This window comes from Carex rostrata, chromosome 10 (assembly GCF_964058835.1).
Source record: "Carex rostrata chromosome 10, lpCarRost1.2, whole genome shotgun sequence".
NCBI lineage: Eukaryota > Viridiplantae > Streptophyta > Magnoliopsida > Poales > Cyperaceae > Carex > Carex rostrata.
Genome location: NC_135927.1, coordinates 13253722 through 13278204, shown reverse-complemented (window position 1 = coordinate 13278204; position 24483 = coordinate 13253722). Strand labels below are relative to the sequence as shown.

The 24483-nt window shown below is 40.7% G+C and overlaps 1 protein-coding gene across 1 annotated transcript; it reads left to right on the top strand.

Moving 5' to 3' along the window:
- The first annotated feature begins 15151 nt into the window (after window positions 1-15151).
- On the top strand, window positions 15152-23559 carry LOC144560967 (enhancer of mRNA-decapping protein 4-like). The gene is made up of 12 exons (XM_078310187.1): window positions 15152-16132; window positions 16782-16831; window positions 17149-17305; window positions 17602-17820; window positions 17925-18053; window positions 18348-19679; window positions 20215-20574; window positions 21050-21169; window positions 21257-21427; window positions 22066-22227; window positions 22741-22866; window positions 22974-23559. Exons 1-12 carry the CDS (start codon window positions 15350-15352, stop codon window positions 23271-23273), a joined length of 3909 nt encoding a protein of 1302 aa, XP_078166313.1. The 5' UTR covers window positions 15152-15349; the 3' UTR covers window positions 23274-23559.
- The last annotated feature ends 924 nt before the right edge of the window (window positions 23560-24483 follow it).

Below are 24483 nucleotides of genomic sequence, written 5' to 3'. Positions count from 1 at the left end.
CTTGAGCGGACCAATGAGAGTATGAACGAGCACTTCGAATTTCTGTCTGAAATGCAAGTTGAAATAATGAATTCGGAAGTATGTGGAGCGGATGTGAAAGCAGCTGACTTTGGTGAGACTGGATGCGACCCGCATCAACCCCATGCGAGTCGCATCCCAAGGTCTGGAGAATTTGGAGCTAATGGAGGCGACTCAAGTACACCTGATGCGACTCGCAAGGAGTGTGATGCGACTCGCAAGGAGCATGATGCGACTTGCATCAAAGCCCAGGCAGAGAAACCCACTCTTGAGCTCAAGCCTCTACCAGCCAACCTCAGGTACGAGTACCTTGGACCAGATCAATCTCTCCCCGTTATAGTAAACGCCGAATTGAATCCCGAACAAACCGCCAAGCTTTTGGAGAAATTGACACTTCATCGAGGGGCGATTGGGTATTCGATCAACGACTTGAAGGGGATCAGCCCGTCCATTTGCTCACACCGAATCTTCTTGGAGGATGATCACCAGCCATCTGTTGAGCACCAAAGACGGCTCAATCCGAACCTGAAAGAGGTAGTCAAGAAAGAAATTCTCAAGCTTCTAGACGCCGGTATTATATACCCTATCTCTGACAGTAGATGGGTGAGCCCAGTCCACGTGGTGCCAAAGAAAGGAGGGGCAACGGTGGTGAGAAATGCGAAGAATGAACTGGTCCAAACCCGTGTGGTGACGGGACATCGCATGTGCATCGACTACAGGAAGCTGAACGCAGCCACACGCAAGGACCATTTCCCTCTGCCATTCGTTGACCAACTCCTCGAACGACTTGCAGATCACTCCTATTTCTGCTATCTGGATGGTTACTCTGGTTTCTTCCAGATACCGATTCACCCACAAGACCAAGAAATGACCACTTTTACCTGTCCCTACGGTACGTACGCGTACCGTAGGATGCCATTTGGTCTGTGCAATGCACCAGCAACCTTTCAAAGAGCCATGATGGCCATCTTTTCAGACTTCATTGAGAAAGAGGTTGAAATTTTTATGGATGACTTCTCGGTGTATGGAACATGCTTCGACACTTGTCTGACCAACCTGTGCAAGATCTTGCAGAGATGTGAGGAAGTCCATCTCATTCTGAACTGGGAGAAATGCCACTTCATGGTCCAGTCAGGAGTCGTCCTTGGACATGTCGTGACCTCAAAAGGCATCGAAGTCGACAAGGCCAAGATCGAAGTGATCGAGAAACTAGAGATTCCGACGAGCGTCAAAGGAGTTCGAAGCTTTCTTGGACATGCTGGATTCTACCGTCGGTTCATCAAGGATTTTTCCAAGATTGCTAAGCCATTGACCAATCTGCTCATCAAGGAGTCTGACTTTGTCTTCACTGAAGAATGCGTCAAATCTTTTCACAGCTTGAAGGAGTCTCTCATCTCAGCACCTATCCTGCAACCACCTGACTGGTCTCTTCCCTTTGAGATCATGTGCGATGCGAGCGACTACGCAGTAGGAGCTGTTCTTGGGCAGAGGAAGGGATCGATGCCATGTGCCATCTACTACGCTAGCAAGGTGCTAGACCCTGCCCAGATGAATTACACGACTACCGAGAAAGAACTTCTTGCTGTTGTGTTTGCTCTTGACAAGTTCAGGTCGTATCTGGTTGGTTCGAAGATCATCATCTACACCGACCATGCCGCGCTCAGGTACTTGTTGAAAAAGCAGGACGCAAAGCCTCGACTGATAAGATGGATTCTTCTCCTGCAAGAATTCGATCTTGAAATCAGAGACAAGAAAGGGGTCGAAAACACCGTAGCCGACCATCTCTCCAGACTCCGTTTGGATGACGAGAGTTCTGCCGACTTGCCAATCGATGATTCCTTTCCCGACGAGCAGCTCTTCTCCGCTTCAACTCTGGCTCACCTTGATGCGACTCGCATGGAGTGTCTTGCGACTCGCATCCTTCATGATGAGACTCGCATGGGAGTCAATGCGACCCGCTTGAGCAGGTATCCAGACCCTTGGTATGCAGACATGGCCAATTACCTTGCCTCTGGGATCCTCCCAAACGCCATGACTTACCAGCAGAGGAAAAAGCTAAAATCTGACGCAAAATTCTATTTCTGGGACGATCCCTTTCTTTTCAAGTTAGGGATCGACAGCCTCCTCCGACGCTGTGTACCACATGAAGAGACACGTTCCATTCTCGAGCACTGCCATTCATCCGCCTATGGCGGACATGCCTCGTTCTCCAAAACGGCCGCCAAGGTTTTACAATGTGGTTTCTTCTGGCCATCTATCTTTAAGGACGCGAAAACCTTGGTGATGTCATGTGACAAGTGTCAACGCACTGGGAACATCACTAATCGCAATGAGATGCCTCTCAACTCCATTCTTGAGGTCGAAGTCTTCGACGTGTGGGGCATAGATTTCATGGGACCATTTCCAGCTTCATGTGGAAATGAGTACATTCTAGTTGCGGTTGACTACGTTTCAAAATGGGTCGAGGCAGTGGCCTGTCGACGAGCTGACTCAGGCGCGGTGAAGCGATTATTCAATGATGTCATCTTTCCTCGCTTTGGAGTGCCAAGAGCTGTCATCAGCGATGGAGGGAAGCATTTCATAAACCGTCAATTCAACAATCTCCTGCAGCGACATGGAGTGACGCACAAGGTCTCCACCTCTTACCATCCTCAGTCGAACGGCCAAGCTGAAATCTCCAACAGGGAAATCAAATCTATCTTGGAGAAGACCGTGGCAAGAACAAGGAAGGATTGGTCTTTGAAATTGAGTGACGCGCTCTGGGCCTACCGTACAGCATTCAAAACACCGATTGGGATGAGCCCTTTCAAGCTGGTGTATGGAAAGCCGTGTCATCTGCCAGTTGAGATTGAGCACAAAGCGTTCTGGGCCACTCGTGCTATCAACATGGACTTGTTAGCAGCTGGAGAGAAGCGTATCCTCGATTTGCACGAATTGGAAGAGATGCGTCAGCACTCATACGAGAATGCGAGGATCTACAAAGACAAAACCAAATGAATTCATGACAAGCGCATCATGTCTCGCGACTTCAAGGAAGGCGATCTGGTCCTCTTGTTCAATTCCAGGTTACGACTCTTTCCTGGGAAATTGAAAACCAGATGGTCAGGTCCGTTTGTGGTACGAAGGGTGCACCATTTCGGCGCAATTGAAATTGGGAATGACACATGTGGGGATTTCAAAGTGAACGGTCAGCGTCTCAAGCACTATGTGGCAGATCATGATTATCAGGAGCGGGTTGTTCAAGACCTCTCTGATCCCGTCTCACCGGAGGATTAGCACAAAGAAGGTCGAGCTTGAGACCTGAAACAAGCGCTTCTTGGGAGGCAACCCAAGCCTTTTCAGTTTACTTTTAGTTAGATTAGTTAGCTATTTTTCCTTTCTACCGAAAAGAATTACCAACTTCCACTTGATGCGACTCGCATCATCTCCGATGCGACTTGCATCACTCGATGCGACTCGCATCCCACATGATGCGACTCGCATCAATGCGAACAGACGCAGCATCAGAAGGGGTGCGCCCAAACGACGCGAGTCTCACCATATAACCCTCACCCGCACCTCTCCTGTTCCTTTCTTCTTCCTCTGCCCAGCGAACCCCACCTCTCCTGTTCCTCGTTCTTCTTCGTTGCGACTCGAATCAACTCCGTGCGAGCCTCAACCGACCCCTCAACCCAAAACCCTAGCCTCTCCCTTCTCCATCCGCCGGCCTTCACCTCCTCTCCATCGATCACACCCATCTCCATCTCTCCCTGCCGAAACCTCCTTCTCACTTCCCTTTTCTCCATTGCCACGATCACAACCCTCTCATTCTCTCTTCTTCCGCCTCTGCCGCCAGATACCAGACAGTGCGACTCGCATCGCTACCCAGTGCGACTCGCATCGCTTACAAGGCGACTCGCATCAACAGTCAGGCGACTCGCATCACAGCCATCATGAGTGATCCAGAATCACCCATGAACCGCGAGCTCCGATCCAAGCGCAACCAAGAGCGCCGACAATGCGAGCTTCGCCGACAGAGGGATCTCCGTATCCAACAGGGGATACCGGACCCTACTCCCTCTCCTTCAGAGTCTGAGGACCAAGACTGGTCTCAGCTAGGCGCCAGTTCAGCTCGCACCAGTGGTAACTCCTCTCATTCTTCTTCTTCTCATTCTTCTCAGTCTTCCTATCACCCTTCTCCCGCACAGGCAGGGGCTGGGTTGGGCACTATAGAGTACAACTCTGATGACTCTGACCCCATCTCGGGTAGGGAAACCCCCCGAGCAGCAGACTACCCAGCCCCTCACTTCACTCTCTCCAGCCATGGTATGCTGGAACGCTTTCTCTACCTCAGGCAGCGCACTTATGAGAACACTCGCCGAGTCGATTTCGACACTTTGGATGCCTTTGGGGTTCGCGAGGAATTCCTTCGTCTCACTGGAAGGATCGGGTTCACTCCTGCCTTCTGGGCAATCGAGCGTAACTGTTACACCGAGCTTACCCTCGAGTTCCTCTCCTCTCTCAAGCTGCGTCAGGATGTGCATGGCAACTACTACATCAAGTTCCAGATGCTCAACCAGACGCACCGGCTCACTCTGGTCCGACTCCGTGAGTGGTTCGGATTTGACAGCGACCCCGATACTGATTCCCTTGACCATCGCGTGGGGTTCGACAAGGCTCATTTCTGGCGTCTGATCACTGGGATGATGAGTGCCACCAGTGCCCAGTACCGCAGCATTGCCATCCCTCACCCGGTACTGCGGTGCATCCAGCGCACCATCGGCTGCTCTATCTTCGCACGCGGAGAGACTGCAGCCCGAGTCAATGAGGAGGACCTTTGCCTTATGGACCACATGCTCCGTCCTGAGGCTGAGTTGGTGCGACCGGACCTGATGTTGTTCATGGTCCGTCACTGGGTGGATCTCCAGCGCAACACGAAGGTGGGTGGCGCTGTCCGCATTGGCGCCTATGTCACCCTGATCGCTGATCGGCTGGGCATCTCCACCGCAGACCTCACTCTCTCCACTGGCCATCTCACCCTGGATGCCAGGGCCTACGAGCGGGCCACTTTTCTCAAGATTGAGCGCGGTGGTGCTGGCCACCGTTCTCGGTATTTCTGGACCTTGAAGGGTCATGGCTCGCATTTGATGCCCCTCCGCCTTGCACCCCTGTCTTTCGATGACGAGAGCACCTGGTTTTTCACCGAGCCCCTGCCAGACATGCCAGCACCACCTTCTCCTCCTATGCAGCACCACTCTCCCGCCCATGTTGATGTGCCCATGCCAGATGTCCATCTCTCTCCTGCCCACCCTTACACTTCTCCTATGCCCTTTCCTGATTCCACATTTCAGGCAGGCACATCCACCTTCCAGGCAGGCCCATCTCCCTATCATGCTGGCCCCTCCACTTCTTATGCTGGTCCTTCCTATCCACCACCAGTTCCCTCACCCACTATCCAGGATATCTACAGCCTCGTCTATGACATGAGGTCTGAGCAGGGTGCCATTCTCTACGACTTACAGCGCAGAGTGGGTGACATTGAGGATGTTCTGCGCGATTGGAGGTTCGACCCCTCCGATGACTGAGCAGGTTTGTTTTTCTTCTCCCCTTCCTTTTGCTTTATCCTAGAGTCTTGAAGCATTGAGGACAATGCTCAGACTAAGCTTGGGGGGGTGACTTTAGGATTTTTAGGATTTATTCGTTCTTACTTAGATCATGTTTACTTGTTTATTGCATTTTTAGGTAGGAATTTGTGTGATTGTGTAAATTGGAAACTTTTTGAATAATTGTTGGTGTTGATCAGGATGACCCTAGGAGATTCGAACTATCCCATAATTGACCAACAAACTGATGAGGACGAATGTTTTGACCATTTGTAATGATGAAAACTTGAAATGTATTGAGAAACTCATTTAGAAATTGACTTGTGCCTTCTCAAATAGGGAAATGGGGGTTATTGATAAAGAAAGTTTGGGATATCATTTGGTATGAATGAATATCAAAGGATGTGTGTATTCATGATATGTGCAAAAGAATAAAAATATAATAATAGATGGAGAAACCAAGAGTACTGGCAATAAGTCATTTTTAGGGCGCCTTTGAGCTCATCTCCTAAATAAAAAAAATAAAAAATAAAAATATAAAAAAAAAAAAGAGAAGAAACGAAAAGACGGAGAACATAAGAGTACTGGCAATAAGTCCTTTTAGGGCGCCTTTGAGCTCGTCTCCCACTTAGAAAAAAAAAAAAAAAAAATTTTGCACATATCAACACGCGAAGTCTGCAACTTTCTGACCTAAGCTTGTTCCAAGCTTGGGGGGGTTAAAAAGGGAAAATCTCCACAAATGAGGACAATAGTTAAATAGATAAATGATAACTTGATTGATTCAAGTGCTCAGCTTTACAAGTATTCAAATATTTCAGAATTTGAAGTTTGGTTGGTCGATTTGTGTGGAGAATCAAGGTTAATTAGGAAAGTCCAAGTTATACCAACATGATTTTTAAAGTTCCCAATTGAAACAACTCATATAAATTCTTGCATTTAGGAAATTTGCATTTAGAGTCCAAACCGGTACCAATTTTTAGATTTCTGCTTGAGGACAAGCAAAGGTTAAGCTTGGGGGAATTTGTTATCACATTATTAGACCTATCATTTCGACTTGTTTCCATACGAAAAATCTATATTTTGAACCAACAAAGGGTACCTTTTACATTGAATATCCATAGAATGTGGTACTGCTAAGTTTTGGTTCTTACTTTGCAGGAATCAGGCGAAATTGGGCAAAATCAGGCAATTGGTAGACTTCAGGAAGCTCTGATGCGACTCGCATTCACCTGGTGCGAGTCGCATCCAAGCCCAAAGCGACCTGCGATGCGACCCTCACTGCTCTCTCCTGAAGACCATCTGATGCGAGTCGCATCCAACTGATGCGAGTCGCATCAACTGTTGCCGCCCAGTTCAAATTAAATCTGACAAGCCCAAAGTCAACTCTGTTGCCTATATAAGGAGGTCCTATGCCAGAATTCGGGAGGCTTTTTCCCCCTCTACATTCCAGAACACAAAAAGAGCAAAGATCAAGAGAGAAGAAGGAGATTGGAGCTTGCTTGAAGAAGAGGAGAAGAAGAGAAGATTGCAAGATCCTCTCCAATCCACCTTGGATCTTCGAGCTCCATTATGATCTGCCTATTCTCTCTCTCTTTCATGTTTACTTTTGTTATGCTTGAGTAAATCCCTGTTTCTTAGGGTTAAGATGTAATCTCCAAACCTTTTCTTTGAGTTGAATGATGTTTTGATCTAATGTTGAACTTGTGTGATTGTTGTTTGAGTATTCATTGTTTGCTTGATTGTGATTTCTTGATTGATTCTTGATTGTCTACTGTTAGATGTCTATAGCATCTCTTCTAGTAATTAGGCCTTAATGTATCTTGCAATTGTAATTGAGCACTTGAAGTAGATCTAAGATCAATAGTAACCGAGAGGTGAAATTTCTATTATCGAGAGGTTATAGATACTTCTAGTTAACCAGACAATCAATCTAGGTTAGATACCAGTAGGCGAGAGCCACAGGTCGAAGCCTCGCACAAGAAATCAACTTAGATACGAACTCATGTCAGCTCTGCTCGAGGGCCATGCGACCCGCATCAGAGATGATGCGAGTCGCATCACACAGGTCGCATCAGAGATGATGCGAGTTGTATGATAGGTCCAGAGAAGGAAAAGTTTGGAGATGAAGTCTGAAACCCTAAGAACACATTTTATAATTGATTCAAAACCAAATCTTTTAATCGCTTTCATTTACCTTTAATTGAATTGTCTTTTGAAATTTAGAAATTGAAACAAATCAAACCCAATTCTTCAAACTTCTAGTACCTAACTTGGATTTGTGAAAGTCTAGAATTGAGTTTAACCGTCCCTGAGGATCGATACCTTATTTTACTACACGGATAGGATTGTACACTTGCAATCCTAGACGTGAGTGGATTCAAGGTTTAAAACAAGTACAATTAGTTGTATTTGGAACTTTGTAAGCACACTCTGAGAAGCGAACACTCTACGTCGCTATATTTTTATTTTGAAAATCCAAATGACCGATCCTAACCGTTAGATGTGATCTCCATATTGAAATGTGCTTAGAGACCAAATTTTACATTTTTTGAAATTTTTTTACTATTTATTAAGCATTTTTGAAAATTACTGATCCGATTGTCCAGAAAATTTTACTGTTTTTTCACTGTTCCCAAGAAAACAGAAATTTTGAAAAATGCTTAATAAATAGTAAAAAAATTCCAAAAAATATAAAATTTGGTCTCCAAGCATATTTCAATATGGAGATCACATCTAACGGTTTGGATCAGTCGTTTGGATTTTCAAAATAAAAATACAGCATGGAGTACAAACGCGTTTTACCCTATGGAGTAGCGTAGCCCATCCCTTATACTATATATACATATATTATATCTACAAAGTATGGCTAAATTGCTACCGGTAGCAGTTCGACCTAAGTGCTTACGGGGTCATATCTTCGTTTTTGATGTTCAAACAACAAATCCAAATAGTTAGATATTCAATCTATATTAAAATGTGCCTGGAGACCAAATTTTATATTTTTGGAATTTTTTTACTATTTATTAAGATGGTTTGAAAATTGTTGTTTTTATTAAAATTCTGCACCATTAAAAAATAGCGATTTTAAACCATCTTAATAAATAGTAAAAAAATTCCAAAAAATGTAAAATTTGGTCTCCAAGCACATTTTAATATGGATTGAACATCTAACGGTTTGGATTTGTTGTTTGAACATCAAATACTAAGATATGACCTCGTAAGCACTTAGGTCGAAGTGCTACCGGTAGCAATTTAGCCATACTCTATATCTACATTAGTGGTTTGCTAAACCCGTTAGGGGTTGAACCCGTTTTGCCCGGCCCGTACCCGTTACCCGTGGTACCCGTACCCGTTGCCCGGGTACAAACGGGTAGACGGGTAGACGGGTACGGGTAATAAACGGACCGGACAACATAATTTTGAAAAAAACCCGTTGTACCCGTACCCGTCTACCCGCCAACCCGTACCCGTCTACCCGCCAACCCGTACCCGCCTACCCGTACCCGTCTACCCGTACCCGTACCTGACCCGTTACAAAATTTGAATTTCAAAATTTTTTTGGCGGCACCCTATAAAATTCAGATCCAGTGCAATACCTGACTTTGTAGAATGAGATCTGAGTCATCAATTTTAATTTGGCATGAATCTCAAAACGGACCCCTATATCTAAACTCCATCTGGGATGTCTTTTAACTTGGCACGAATCTCAAAGCATAAAAATTCAGAAAAAAACAGAAAAGAAAAAAAAAAAAAAAAAAACCCGCCCGTACCCGTCAACCCGCAACGGGTACGGGTAATAAACGGGTAGGGTAGTGGTTTTGGGAAAACTACCCGTCTACCCGTTGCGGGTTGTACCCGTACCCGTCCTACCCGTCTACCCGCCCTACCCGTTACCCCTAACGGGTTACCCGGAACGGGTCACGGGTAACCCGTTAGCAAACCACTAATCTACATATACATATACATATATTATAAAAAATGAGTTTATAAAAAACAACCGGTTACCAAATAACTATAGGATAACCGGACACTCTCCATATTTTCGATTACCAAGTAACCAGACATTTTTCCGAATTGGGTCACTGGAAAGAAATTGAAAATCCTGTTGTTTAGTAAGCGGATTGGGTATTTTTCTAGATTCTTTACAAAATTGAGTAGATTTCGTAATTTTGTTTTATTTTTGGGTATTTATAAAAATTTCGGGGAAAAATACTTGCACCATAGCAATTAATCTAGTGTAAACATGTGCACTAAGATATTGCTGAAATTTTTATAAATACCCAAAAATAAAACAAAATTACGAAATCTACCCAATTATTAAAAGAATCTCGAAAAATACCCCTTCCGGTTACCAAACAACCGGATTTTCAATTTCTTTCCGGTGACCCAATTCTCAGAAATTGGAAAAATATTTGGTTACTTGGTAACCGGAAATATGAAGAGTGTCCGGTTATCCAATAACCGGTTTTAATATTTTACATAGTTTATTATTAATAATATATAATAATAGTGATTTATTTAATTATAAATTATGTTTTGAAAATAATGGAATAAAAATTATAATTTTTAATATTGAGTGATATTAGATACATGACTATTTTATGTATATATGTATTTGATATTTTTTTTATTAAATTATATATGCTACTAAATAGTAAATTAGATAAAAACAAAGAATATCAAAAGAGAAAGGAAAAAAAGTAATTTTTTTTAATTAATTTGTAAATTATTTAATTTCTGCAAATTATGTTGCCTTTCTTTTTTTTCGGTCCTCGCCGCTATCTCCCTCCCTCTAGCTTTCCTGTCTCCCTCTCTCGCTTTCGATTTTTTTTATCAACCATAATTAATTAAATCAAATTTAGCAAACCAGTATGATTAGTTTTTTTTTCAAAAACCACAAAGTGGCAATTCGGTCTCCAGGTTTTTTTCACTTTTCTTGCGGCCCACTGTGCGGAAAGCTATTTTTCTTAAGACCAAATTGGGGATTTGGTCTCCATTTTTTTATAATACATGTATAATATATGCATATATTTTATATACATATACATATATTTAATATAGATTGAACATCTAATGGTTGTTTGAACAACAAATACTAAGATATGACCCCGTAAGTACTTAGGTCGAAGTGCTATTGTTACGTTACAAAATTTTAACAATTAAAATTCTAAATATTTTAAAGGCAAGAATCGAAAATTGTGCTAACGAAATAGAAATTTAAACCTTAAATAATGCTTCTCTAAATAAGTAAGTCAAGTGTGAATTGAAACTGCGTCGAAATTTTGAGATTCTGACACTTTATAGGCTCAGTGCGTCCGCACTGGTGGTAAGTGCGGATGGGTGATCCGCACTGACTCCAGTTTCTCTTTTTCTCGAATTCTGACTAAGTCCTGAGTGCGGGTGTCTTGACCCGCACTGAAATTCAATGCGGACGCATTGTGCTTGGACTTCTTTTGTGTTTTGCTGAGGTGCTAAAGAAATCCGTCTAAGTACTGGGTGCGGATGGGTTGACCCGCACTGGATATTAGTGCGTCCGCACTCATGGTTTTTTTCTGTGTTGATTGAATTTTTCAGAAATCTGCCCAAGTACTGAGTGCGGGTGACTGACCCACACTGGATTTGAATACGGACGCATTGCGCTCGGATTTTTCTGTGTTGAGTTGCTGAAATTCAACTAAGTGCTGAGTGCGGGTGGCCGACCCGCACTGAAATTGAGTGCGTCCGCACTCAGAGGGTCTTTTAATAAAAGCCCCAAAATTTCTCTTTTTCTTTCTCTCTTTCCCCTCCGCCCCTTTCCCCTGTGCTTGTGTGTGTTCTGCCAGAGAGAGAGAGAGAGAGAGAGAGAGAGAGCTCAAAAACCCTCCAAATCACTCCAAAGCTCGGGAAATCAAAGAAAAGAGCGAGAAATTGACCGTAGATCTCTCCTAGCCCTCCTATTCAGTGTTCTTTTCTCTCCTCTTCTCTCTCAAAAACTCGGATTTCACCATTGGTCGGGTTTTCGTTTTAAACCTGAGATTTGTGTTTGAATTGCTTGTAGACTAGCTCCTTGAGCTTCCTTGATTGTTATTTGTGGATTCTTTTTCCGATTTCATCTCGATTTTGGATTTCCATTTCTAGGGTTTCGGTACCAAATTAGAAACTGGAAAATGTTGTTGATTGATTAGGCTAATCCGACCAAATAGACTCGTAATCGGTAAATCTCTACCTCGACCTTGACATCGAGTGATTAATTCGGATTTCGACCAAATTAGGGTTTAATTAATCGGTAAATCGTATTGTTGCGGGAACCAAAATAGTGAACTAGTAGATGAAGTGTTACCAAATTGTGATTGTATATGGTTTAGAGGACCTAGATGTAAATGTGTGAAGTTTTAGTGATTCTTAGTAAGAAAGAAGGAATCCAAAAGACTCGATACGAAAGCTTGGAAATTGGTTAAAGTAGGTATAAGCCATTACTAAACTCGAGTAAGCATCTCGACCATTGAACCAGGATTAAACCAAGTGTATGTGTAATATAGGTGTAGTCTCGGTAGGGGTGTCAATAGGTATGGTACGGGTCGGGTGGAGACATTTTCATATCCATACCCATTAAAATTGACCTTACCCATACCCTACCCATACCCATTAAAAATTAATCTTACCCTACCCTATCCTTACCCGTTAATATTATCGGGTAACGAAACGGTAGCGGGTGAATAACGGATAATACTAGTATAATAATTAGTTTTATTATATTTTACAAATTAAACATCAAAAACTCATTCATTTTAACACATATATAAGTGCATTTCTAATAAAAAATAAAATAGATGTGCAATCAATTCTAACTAAATTAATTTTTATAAAGAACAAAAATTCAAAAACACGAATATACATTTCAGTGGGTTGGAAATTGAATTGAATATATATTTGAATTTTATAATTACCCTATAGGGTAACGGGTACGAAATAATCATTACCCATACCCTTACCCATTTATTTAACGAAAAAAATTCTTACCCATACCCATACCCAATAAGCTAACGAAAAAAAAACCTTACCCATACTCGCCTTATCGAATACGATACGGGTCGGGTAAACGGCTAAAAAGGTACCATTGACACCCCTAGTCTCGGTCGAGCAGAAATTTGCTGGACATTTCGAGACGTTTGATCCGTAATTAAGCGATACACTCGTCGTAAACAGGTGCGGGATTCTTGGACTTGTTTGATATTTCATTTTCAGGAATTAAATTCTTTATTCGGTTGTCATGTTGAATGCTTAATTGTTGCATATTTTGAAATTCATGCCGTTTGTTGATTTTTGCATAAATGGGAATGGTTTGAATCTCGGTTCATTGCCCAATCAGATTAGAATTGAATTGTTAGGATAAGGTTATTTGACATGTTGGTATGGTGATCATTTGGATTGTTCTTTTATGTGACTGAATTGGCAAGCTGACCTGTATAGGTGGCTTTGAGCCTTCGGGTTATTTTACAGGTTCTGGTGCGACTGATTCCGGGGAGGCACGCGAGTAGTATGCCTTGGGTAGTATATATATATATTTTTATTTTTTTGTTGTATAGTTCTAGGTTATACCCTATGGTTGGTATCCGGATAAGATACTTGTGATGTATTATACTCTGACCAGACTGTGTATTATAATTTATGTTTAGAAACCTATGTTATATTATTATTTGGTGGTTTATTTCTGGGCGAATTGTTAATTGCCTTATAAGCATACACAGTGTTGTATGCTTACGGCGGGGCACTGTCGCGACCCGTGGCCGCGGGGTGTGACAGCTACCGGTAGCAATTTAGCCATACTCTATATCTACATATACATATACATATATTATACATATATTATAAAAAAATGAGTTTATAAAAAAAAACCAGTTACCAAATAATTATAGGATAACCGGACACTCTCCATATTTTCGGTTACCAAGTAACCGGACATTTTTCCCAATTCCGGGAATTGGGTCACTGGAAAGAAATTGAAAATCCGGTTGTTTAGTAAGCGGATTGGGTATTTTTCGAGATTCTTTAAAAAATTGAGTAGATTTCGTAATTTTGTTTTATTTTTAGGTATTTATAAAAATTTCGGGGAAAAATACTTGCACCTTAGAAATTAATCTAGTGTAAACATGTGCACTAAGATATTGCTGAAATTTTTATAAATACCCAAAAATAAAACAAAATTACGAAATCTACCCAATTTTTGAAAGAATCTCGAAAAATACCCTTTCCGGTTACCAAACAACTGGATTTTCAATTTCTTTCCAGTGACCCAATTCTCGGAAATTGGAAAAATATCCGGTTACTTGATAACCAGAAATATGGAGAGTGTCCAATTATCTAATAACCGATTTTAATATTTTACATAGTTTATTATTAATAATATATAATAATATTGATTTATTTAATTATAAATTATGTTTTGAAAATAATGGAATAAAAATTATAATTTTTAATATTGAGTGATATTAGATACATGACTATTTTATGTATATATTTATTTGATATATTTTTTAATTAAATTATACATGCTACTAAATAGTAAATTAGATAAAAACAAAGAATATCAAAAGAGAAAGGAAAAAAAAATAATTTTTTTATAATTAATTTGTAAATTATTTAATTTCTGAAATTATGTTACCTTTTTTTTTCCGGTCCTCACCGCTATCTCTCTCTCACTTTCAATTTTTTTTTATAAATCATAATTAATTAAATCAAATTTAACAAACTAGTATGATTAGTTTTTTTTTCATAATTGATTTGACATTCAGTCAACTGAATAATTGATTTGACATTTAGTCAAATTTAGCAAACAAATATTTTGCAAATAATTAATTTGAAGTTCGGTCAACTGAATAATTCATAATTCGACATTCAGTTCTCTATCACAAAAAAAAAATTAAATTATTTGTGAATTTTGTGACTCTGACTATTTCTACATTTGATCAAAAAGCTTAATCCGCTGCATAGACTTTAAACCATTGGTCACATGAGTTGGAAACTTGGAGATAGTGATCTTAAATCCAGTCCCATCATCATATTTAGCAAACTGACCCCTGCAAAGCTTCATAATAACAAAACCTCCCTTAATTAAATCTTAAAGTTTAGCCCAAGTTTCTAAGATTTATAAAGCTACACACGTGTGTATCAGTGTGTATTTTTGCGTAAGTGGAAGAATCCTTCTTCTTTTTGAAGTTATGTTGTTGTTATAATTGACTATACCACTAGCAAAAAGAATCTTTAATTAAGTTAAATTAAATTATAGAATGCTAATAGAACCGTAATATTTTCATTCAAACAACAAGATTTCCAATTCACCAACCAGCGAAAAAGAACAAAAATCAGTCAAAACTTAACTTAAATTGGCATCGTCGTACTAGATGTATCCTCACTCCTCAGAAATTGTGAAATTGGCTATCCTTGTACAAAAAGCAGACAGCATATTTATTATGACTGCTGGACTTCCAATCTTCAATCGAAAAACAACCTTTTAAAAGGGTAAATCTGATAAAATAACTAGAAAACCCATCTCTGACTCTGATTAGGAGCTCTCTTTGCTTCGCTTTCATCCTCTCCAGTTCAGCCAGTCTCCGTGTCGCTTTTCTCCTCTCAGAGACTCAGACTCAACATCTCTCTCAGAAGTCAGATCCACTCCTCTCTTCTCCTCCCCGCCTCTCCGGCGCAAGTTAGCAGTCGTCCATACAAGCTCTACTTTTCTCTTCGCCTTATCCATCCCTTTCACCGGCGCAATGGCCTCACCGACCGGTAACCCTAACCCCTCTCCCATCCCTCCCCAAACTTCCGCCCCCTTTGAGCTCGCAAAACTATTCAAACCGCCTAACGCCAATACCAATCCAAACCCTAACCCTAACCTTAATCAGCCTTCGGCTACCACCGCCGGATTCTACGGCGGCGCCACCCCTCCGTCTCCTACCGGCCCTTACTCATATCCTCCAGCCACTCCACCGTATCACATCCGTCCGTTCATGCCCTACGCTCCTACTGAATCCCCCATACCCCGTCCCGTCATGTCTTATCCCCTCCAAAACCCTACTAATCCCATGGTTACTAACCCTAACCCTAGCCCCAACCCTGGCGCTCGCCTCATGCAATTACTTGGCAACACAGCTCCTTCCCACCTTGAATCAGTAGTTTCTATGCCCCCGCAAAACCCTAGCCCAAACCCTAACGCTGCACCAGCCTCAGCCATTTCAACCCCGATCCTCCCAGTGATTCCTTCAGTCCCGCCGACAGGGCCTGCGAGGATGCCAAGCACTAAGATGCCACGTGGCAGGTACTTAGGAGAGGGTGACCGTGCAGTGCATGATGTCGATTCGAGGTTGCCAGGAGAGGCCCAAGCGCCTCAACTGGAGGTTACACCTATTACAAAGTACACATCAGATCCTGGTTTGGTATTGGGTAGGCAGATTGCTGTAAATCGTAGCTATATAGTGTACGGCCTCAGGATGGGTAATATTCGGGTGCTCAATATCAATACTGCACTTAGATCACTTCTTCGGGGTCATACTCAGGTATAGATCTCTCCCTCCCTCTCTCTCCCCTCTCTGTCTGTCTGTGCTGTTATCATTGTGGAATGTGTCAAAACTTATTGCTGTGGTGGCTGATTCATATATGCGGGAACAGAGTCGCATGTATTCCTTGCACAAATGAGAGCACTTTGAGTCCCTATATTGCCTTTCAGGTGCTTTAAGATTTTACGGAAATACTGTTCAATCAAAGGTTGGAATGGTTCTTATGCTCAGAAGTTGTATTAAATCTGGGTTTTCACGACAACATGTGAAAGTTGAGCCATTTGAGTGCATCTAAGTATCGCCTCAGATTAGACACTGGCTTTTTGAAGCGCAATTATTGTTCGATTGTGCCAACCTTTTTGTGTCCTGATTTGTCCCATGTTTTTTCAGATGCATTGGAACTTGGGTTAAGAAGGTAAACATTTGTCGTTATGTAGAAGGAAATATTTGTAAAAGTCAAATATTTTGGAGTCAATTGGCTACACGAAAAGTTTCTTCTAGTGTGCTTTATGTAGAATTTTCTTTTTTCATATTAATTATGGCTGTTGTCAGTTTTAGAAAATGTTAAGATATATGGACTAAATTTAAGATTCCCGTGTGCTTCCTTGCTATTCTTCTCTTTAATGATTTAGCCTTTTGTTCTTAACAGAGGGTCACAGATATGGCTTTCTTTGCTGAGGATGTTCACCTTTTGGCAAGGTAATTTTCTTTTAGGTATCCTCGGTGAGCTGATTAAACCCACATTGTCAAATTAAGCATCACTTAGACAAGTTCATATAATTTCTACTTTAAATAAGCAAGTATTTCTTGAGTTATCCTAGTTTAGCCTCAAAATCACTCAGTTGTTCAAGAACCAAAAACATTGATTGATGCAACAAGGGACCAAGTTGTATTACAGTCGAGGTGGTGGTTTATACAGAAATCAGCTTCTTATCTCACTCGTATAGGTCCAAAATGAGATATCATATTCCACAATTACTTTGATTAAGGTCATCTTCTATTGTATATATTTCCAGTGCAAGTGTAGATGGAAGAGTTTTTGTGTGGAAAATTGACGAAGGATCTGACGAGGAAAATAGGCCCCAAATAACGGGCAAACTTGTAATTGCACTCCAGATTGTTGGGGACACCGAGTCATACCACCCACATATCTGCTGGCACTCCCATAAACAAGTACTTCTATTCTAGCACCATCCTTTTGTTTTCCTCTTTTCATGACCTGCCACCATTGATGCCAGGTACTGCCATTATGGTGAGGTTCCTGGTACAAGCTTGTATGAGACAATTACTGGGTTAATATCTGTGTGCTTTCTGTTCTTGATGTTTCTCAAAGATCATTGTATTTTTTTGGTTGACATTACAAGTTTTTCGCAGAAGGCACACCACCCAACAGAGTGCAGTACAATAACTTTAATCTTTGTGAACTGGAGATCAATGCTAATTGTCTATATATTTTGTGAATTATATAGGAGATCTTATATGTTGGTATTAGAAATCGTGTACTGAAAATTGACACCACAAAGGTGGGGAGAGGGAAGGATTTTACTGCAGAGGAGCCACTTAAGTGTCCGATCGACAAGCTGTTAGATGGGGTCCATTTTGTTGGGAAGCATGATGGTGATGTCACTGCTTTGTCCATTTCTCAGTGGATGACTACCCGCCTCGCCTCAGCATCAAATGATGGCATGGTTTGTTGCTTTCATTCTTAATTTTGCATTCATCATTGATAAGTTATATGTCTGTATTTCTTTTTAAAATATTTTTGTTGATTGCTCTGTTTTTGGTGGTACAGGTAAAGATATGGGATGACAGAAGACAAGTACCTCTTGCCACATTAAGACCGCATGATGGTCAGCCAGTCAACTGTGTTGCCTTCCTCACTGCACCTGAGCGTCCTGATCACATTAATCTTGTCACAGCAGTACAAATTCAGCTTTATTTTGCTATAATTTTTTGCTTTTAAGAGCACAAAACCTATTTTCTGCCTTGTATGTTACTGTAGTTAGACCACATAACTCATGCCAGTATGCAATCAACGCTGTTGCATATCACACCGCTTAAAATGAGTACTGTTGTTCATTTTTTTATGTACATATTAAGGTCTTGTAAGTTCATTTTGGAATTTTTAAACTGCAATTCTGCAATTATGAGATGTATCACCTATTCTTGTTGTTTTTAGCTTGGTGGATAATGTCTATATTGCTTTCCACTTCAGGGTCCTTTGAACCGAGAGATCAAGGTATGGTCGTCAACAAGTGAAGAAGGCTGGCTTTTACCTAGTGAGTCCGAAGTGTGGCAATGCACACAAACCTTGGATCTCAGAAGCTCGTCAGATCCCCAACTTGAGGAGGCCTTTTTCAACCAAGTGACTGTCATCCCCCAGGCAAGCCTCATAATTCTTGCAAATGCCAAGAAGAATGCCATTTATGCAGTCCACATAGACTACGGCCCCTTCCCTGCATCTACCCGCATGGACTATATTGCTGATTTCACCGTTGCCATGCCGATTCTGAGCTTAATCGGCACGTGTGAGTCACAACCGAATGGGGAGCAGGTGGTGCAAGTGTACTGTGTGCAAACCATGGCAATACAGCAATACGCGCTGGAATTGGCACTCTGTTTGCCTCCTGCTTTATCTGATAGTGGGGCTGGCGGGTTGGTCAGAGAACATTCTGTTTCACGTGCTGAAACACCAGTCTTAGAGCTGGTAAATGAGCTCACCACTGTGGAGGTAACCTCAGAGGCTCCTAGGAGCCTCAGCTCATTTGAAGTACCAGCAACAAATCCAGAGGTAAAACCATCTGCTCCTCCACTTGTTCACTCAGAAAGTGAGGTAACATTTCATCTGGATGCCGTGAAGAGCCCTCAGAGGACTTTAGAAAGAGGTCAATCGTCATCATCACATGGTGGTGACCATGATGTTGACAGGAGATCAGATACTGATTCGGTGAGCAGTAACCAACCAAAAGAAGAGATCCCAGCGCTGCCCAATCCTCGTTTGATCAACCCAACACACCTGATTACCCCGTCAGAGATCTTGTCAGGTGCAATCTCCAACTCTGCTTCTCCCTCAGCGGAAACCATTAGAAATGAGGAGTTCAAAGCTAAAGAAACAGAATTTGAAACCACAAAGGACCTCCAGAACATACCAGAAGAGGCCAATGACAGACTGAATAGGCCTTTAGAGCCCAGTATTGGAAATGCAAAGGCTCAAAGTGTGGAGGAATTGAAAACCCTAGAAGACAGTGGGGTTGTGGAGTTGTCCGGACAACGTGATTTGGAACCCAAAGAGGGATTAAAGGATGGGTGTGAGAAAATGGAAGAATCGACGGTTTTGATGGAGTCGCTGTCAGTTTTTCCTGGGAAAGGGAAGGAGAAGGAGAAGGCAAAGGAGCCATTGCAAGCAGCAGACCTTCCATCTCCATCTTTTGTCACTTTGAACCCTTCAGATTCTAATGGACCTAGTGAGGTAGTAGGCCAGACCAGTTCAGCTAATGCATTGGCCTCTACTGATCAAATTTTGGTTATGCAAGATATGCTCCAGCAGGTACTGTTGGTTTTTTTCATTGTTGTACTTGAATTATTTCAGGTTTGCTTTTACAAAGTATGAATTGCATTTCATTTGCATACTTTAGTGTTTTTCATTATAAGAACATGGTCAGTATAAATACATTGAAAGAGACCAAGTCTATACTATTCCCTGAAGTTGTTTGACAGTTGCTATTTTCTTGTGTACTTCTGGTTAGTACCTCCACAACAATAACATGTATAAACTAAATGTTTTGATTGGTTTTACATGGTATAAGAGATGTTCAGAAAATGTTAATGAATTATCAAAAATATTTTATGTAACACGTGTTATCTACGGTTTCTTTCCATCTAACTTCTTCATGTAATTCTGAGTGAAAGTTGTGGAGATGTTTGTTCTTTTTGTAAAATGCATGTTTTAATGTTATCTAGAATGTGCACGAGTACTTTTTCATGTCTTATTTATCCACAATTTTGATATAAAGCTGGTCACTTGGGAGATTTTTGCTCTTGGTTTTCTTTACTAAAATTAACTTCAATTTTTTTCGTGTCAGGTCATGACGATGCAAAAGGACTTGCAAAACCAAATGAGCTCAATAGTCACTGCCCCAGTAGCAAAGGAAGGCAAGAGAGTGGAGGCTGCATTGGGACGCAACATGGAGAAGTCTATCAAGGCTAACGTGGATGCACTTTGGGCCCGCAATTTGGAGGAGAGTGCAAAACGTGAGAAGGCCGAGCGCGACCGTGTGCAGCAGCTGACAAATCTGATTACAAATTCCTTTAGCAAGGAGCTCCCAGCCATAATTGAAAGAACACTCAAGAAGGAAATAACGGCCTTAGGCCCAGTTGTTGCACGTGCCGTCACACCAGTTGTCGAGAAGGCTATTTCTTCTATAGTTGCTGAGTCGGTTCAGGTCTGTCATAGCTTTCTGTCATTCTGTTGGTAGTATTTCAGAAATGAGCTTTAAGAATTAAGCATCGTTTTATACTGACTCTAGTTCTACTTTATTAGGAAAAGAAAAAAAATGAGTTGTCTTTTTTGCACTCAAATAAATTTTGTTCAACACTTAATTTAATCAGTAATTGTAGCGATTCTTGTGAGTAGTTTACCTGGTAGAAAGTGTTTAAAAATTAGACTGTACCAAGGCCTAGTATCATGCATATTTCCACTCAGAGTAAAATACCGTAGTCCAATGTCTAAAAATTTGGTTTTCCTTTGGTGTGGTGATGGAATTAAATTGTAATTAGTAAAACAATAGTAAAATTTACTTATTTGGCTGCTTTTCTTTTCTTCTCTATAAATGGCGGTGCTGCACTTGGCTACACAAGCTGAAATCAATCTGTGCTAAATAAATATCCAGCTAATGCAGTTTTTCTCTTTTATTCCAGAAAGGAGTAGGTGACAAGGTGATGAATCAGTTGGATAAATCTATTGGCTCCAAGCTAGAAGGATGTATTGCAAGGCAACTACAATTGCACTTTCAATCTAGCGGCAACAAAGCTCTCCAGGTTCTGTTCTGTTGCAATAATTCTAACCCCCTCATTTGGTATCAGTTTTCCTAGTTTTGACTTGGTGATATATATAACTATAAGCAGGAGGCTATGCGGGCAAGTCTGGATACCTCAATCATTCCAGCATTTGAGCGCTCATGCAAGGTGATGTTCGACCAAGTTGATAACACATTCCACAAAGGCATGGCTGAGCATACTTCTGCTATTCAGCAACAAATCGAGGCTGCACATACTCCTCTTGCTCTTACTTTAAGGGTACTTGATATGTTACAAGCTATTCAAGTACATTTATTTTAGTTTATGGTATTCTGTTGGAGAGATTACTGACTGATTTGTTTTTGTTATGGGCTGCTGAACTGGTGAAACAATTTCATTTTTGTACCCCTATAAAGCATTAAAAAATCATCTGTCCCTGGAAAAATGAGGAACATTCTATTTGAATCTTCAAAGCAAACATGAATTCCACTGTAACCCTCTTCAGTTTTTTGTTATGGGCCTTTTTTGAATATCTAAAAGGCTGCACATACTCTTGCTCTTACTTTAAGGGTACTTGATATGTTACAAGCTATTCAAGTACATTTATTTTAGTTTGTGGTATTCTGTTGGAGAGATTACTGACTTATTTGTTTTTGTTATGGGCTGCTGAACTGGTGAAACAATTTCATTTTTGTACCCCTATAAAACATTAAAAAATCATCTGTCCCTGGAAAAATGAGGAACATTCTATCTGAGTCTTCAAAGCAACATGAATTCCACTGTAACCCTCTTCAGTTTTTTGTTATGGGCCTTTTTTGAATATCTAAAAGGTTGGGCATGGAAGATGCTTTTTGCCTTAAGTACAGTAGTTTACATGATCATGTTCATTGACAATCTTCGTTTTGGGCCATAAACAGGAGACAATCAGCTCAGCCTCATCAATCACGCAGAGCCTGACGAGCGAGCTATTGGACGGGCAGCGTAAACTTCTTGCCATGGTTGCTGCTGGAAACCCCAAGGCATTTAATCCAGTTACCATGCAGGCTACCAATGGCCTCATGCCCGGTCTTCCTAATATGGTACCTTATCATGCCCATTAAACTAAAACTTTATCTTTTGCTGTAACTTTTTTTCAAAGGACTTGCCTCTATAGTAATAGTGAAACTTGCAAAATGAGATGTCTCACAAATACCCTTCTAAACATGGAATATCTTCATTTGTTTCTATACTTGGCGGTTTCTTTACCACAGATTCTGTGTTTTCTGGCATATATGGACAGAAGCTGGGAGGAATATAGTTTATTTTGCGTGTCTTTTGAGTGAATATGTAGAGGCCTTTTGAGTGAATATGTAGAGGTCTAGGATTTTAGTTCGAGTTATTTTGTAGAGCATGTGCATGCAGGTTCCTAAATTAGTCACTAGGTTTTGTTGGCATAGGTATATGCTTTTATTTCTTTTATTTTACTTGTGTAAAAAGCTTTCTGATTATTGATCAGAAGATATCATCCTGACTATAAATTACATTTGTGGAGGTTCAACAATGCTTCTCTTGCACCTTTCGGTGCATTCTAATGTTACCTTGTCTGGTCACAGGTTGAGGCACCTATGGATCCTACAAAGGAGCTGACTCGGTTGATATCTGAGAGGAAATATGAGGAGGCATTTAACGCGGCGCTGCAATTGACTGACGTCTCTATTGTTTCTTGGTTATGCTCCCAGGTATGAATATTATAAACAAAAAGGAGAATCTTAATCAATTGATGATATACTGATATGGCTACCGTGCCTAGTGAGAGTCCTTGACATTTATGCTTCCAACTATACAGGTGGATTTACATGGACTATGCACAATGGTACCAATACCCCTTAGTCAAGGGGTACTGCTTGCGCTTCTTCAGCAGCTAGCCTGTGACATAGCCAATGATACTGCACGGAAGGCCACATGGATGACAGATGTGGCAGTCACAATCAATCCAAGTGATCCATCGATAGCAGTGCATGTGAGACCAATTTTCGATCAGGTATACAAGATAGTCTCTAATCATCGAGCCACCTCGGCCTCTGATGCTGCCAGTATTAAGCTTGTTATCCATGTAATCAATTCAGTTCTTGTGGGTTTTAAATGATTGCCCAATTTCTATGTTTGGTTTTTGTCAAAACTTCTTTAAAAAAAAAATCATGTCCAGAGTCAGCAACTGTTTTGTCTGTGAATGTTGTACAGATAAAATTTTGGAAAAAGGACAAAAAAATGGTATAGAGGATAGTGGGGACTCTGGATCGTGATGTTAGATTGTTTGGGGTTGTCTAGTAAATTAGGAGTTGGTGTGTCTGTGTCATATTAGATTGTTGTTTAGTCTATTGGACTTAATTTCTTTTCTTAACATGCTCTTTTGATGAATTTGGTTCTTGGTTTCTTGTCTGCTGGCATTTGGGAATAATTAATTGGTTCTCCTCCGATTTGCTCGTTTCATGAAATAATCTTAATAAATAAAATTTCTCATACACTCTGCACTAGTCTCAATAGATGGATTCATATTCCAGCACAAGAGGGAGCTGGCACATATTGTAGCTTGTAACATTTCACTATAGTGATGTGTAGGTATTTTTTTTGACAATCAACTATTTGATAATCTTGATAATATGTTTTTTTTTTTTTTTGCAAATCATGCCAAAAAATATTTAACAGAAAAAATTTAGATACGTTATTTTTTATGGATCGATCGTATATTAAGTTTCATGTAATCTAAATGTTTCGTGGCGGTTTGTAAAATGTTGTTAAAAGTACACCGTTGTAAATTTTATTTTGGTTAATGATATTCGAAACTCGTATAAATTTTCAATATTTTTTATTTAAGTGCTAATGAATAAAATATACATTATATTTTACTTGTCAAATTTAAAAATGAAAAATATTTTTGACAGTTGTTGAAATTGTCAATAGATCTCCTCCAATAATAATAATGCAAAAGCCAACTCTGTGTTAAATAACATTATTTACTGTTTACTATTCTTCACATTGACATAAAATGTTATTTATTCTGCTATCCAGATATGCTCATATTTATCTTGCCTAATAATGGATAATGACATTGACAGCAGCGGATATATAACGCAGGAGACCAAATTGAGAAAAAGCTACACAGAAGTTCATCTTGCGTTATTTAAACTTGAAGATCGTTTGATTTTGAACAGTAATTTGGAAGATAATTACTTGTTTACTTGCAGTAACAATATTATTGAGTGTACTCATAAAGTCATAAGTGTACAGACTGCTACTAACTAAAAAGTCAGTTCAGTTGCCAGACTTGCAAAAATGTTTCAAATCGTTTTTGTGTT

What these genes read in the sequence shown, in the direction of transcription:
- LOC144560967 (XM_078310187.1), top strand. Translation starts at nt 15,350, where the DNA reads ATGGCCTCACCGACCGGTAACCCTAACCCCTCTCCCATCCCTCCCCAA. An exon ending in GATGTTCACCTTTTGGCAAG is followed by an intron (nt 16,832 to 17,148) that starts GTAATTTTCTTT and finishes ATATATTTCCAG; the next exon opens with TGCAAGTGTAGATGGAAGAG. An exon ending in CTCTTGCTCTTACTTTAAGG is followed by an intron (nt 21,428 to 22,065) that starts GTACTTGATATG and finishes GGCCATAAACAG; the next exon opens with GAGACAATCAGCTCAGCCTC.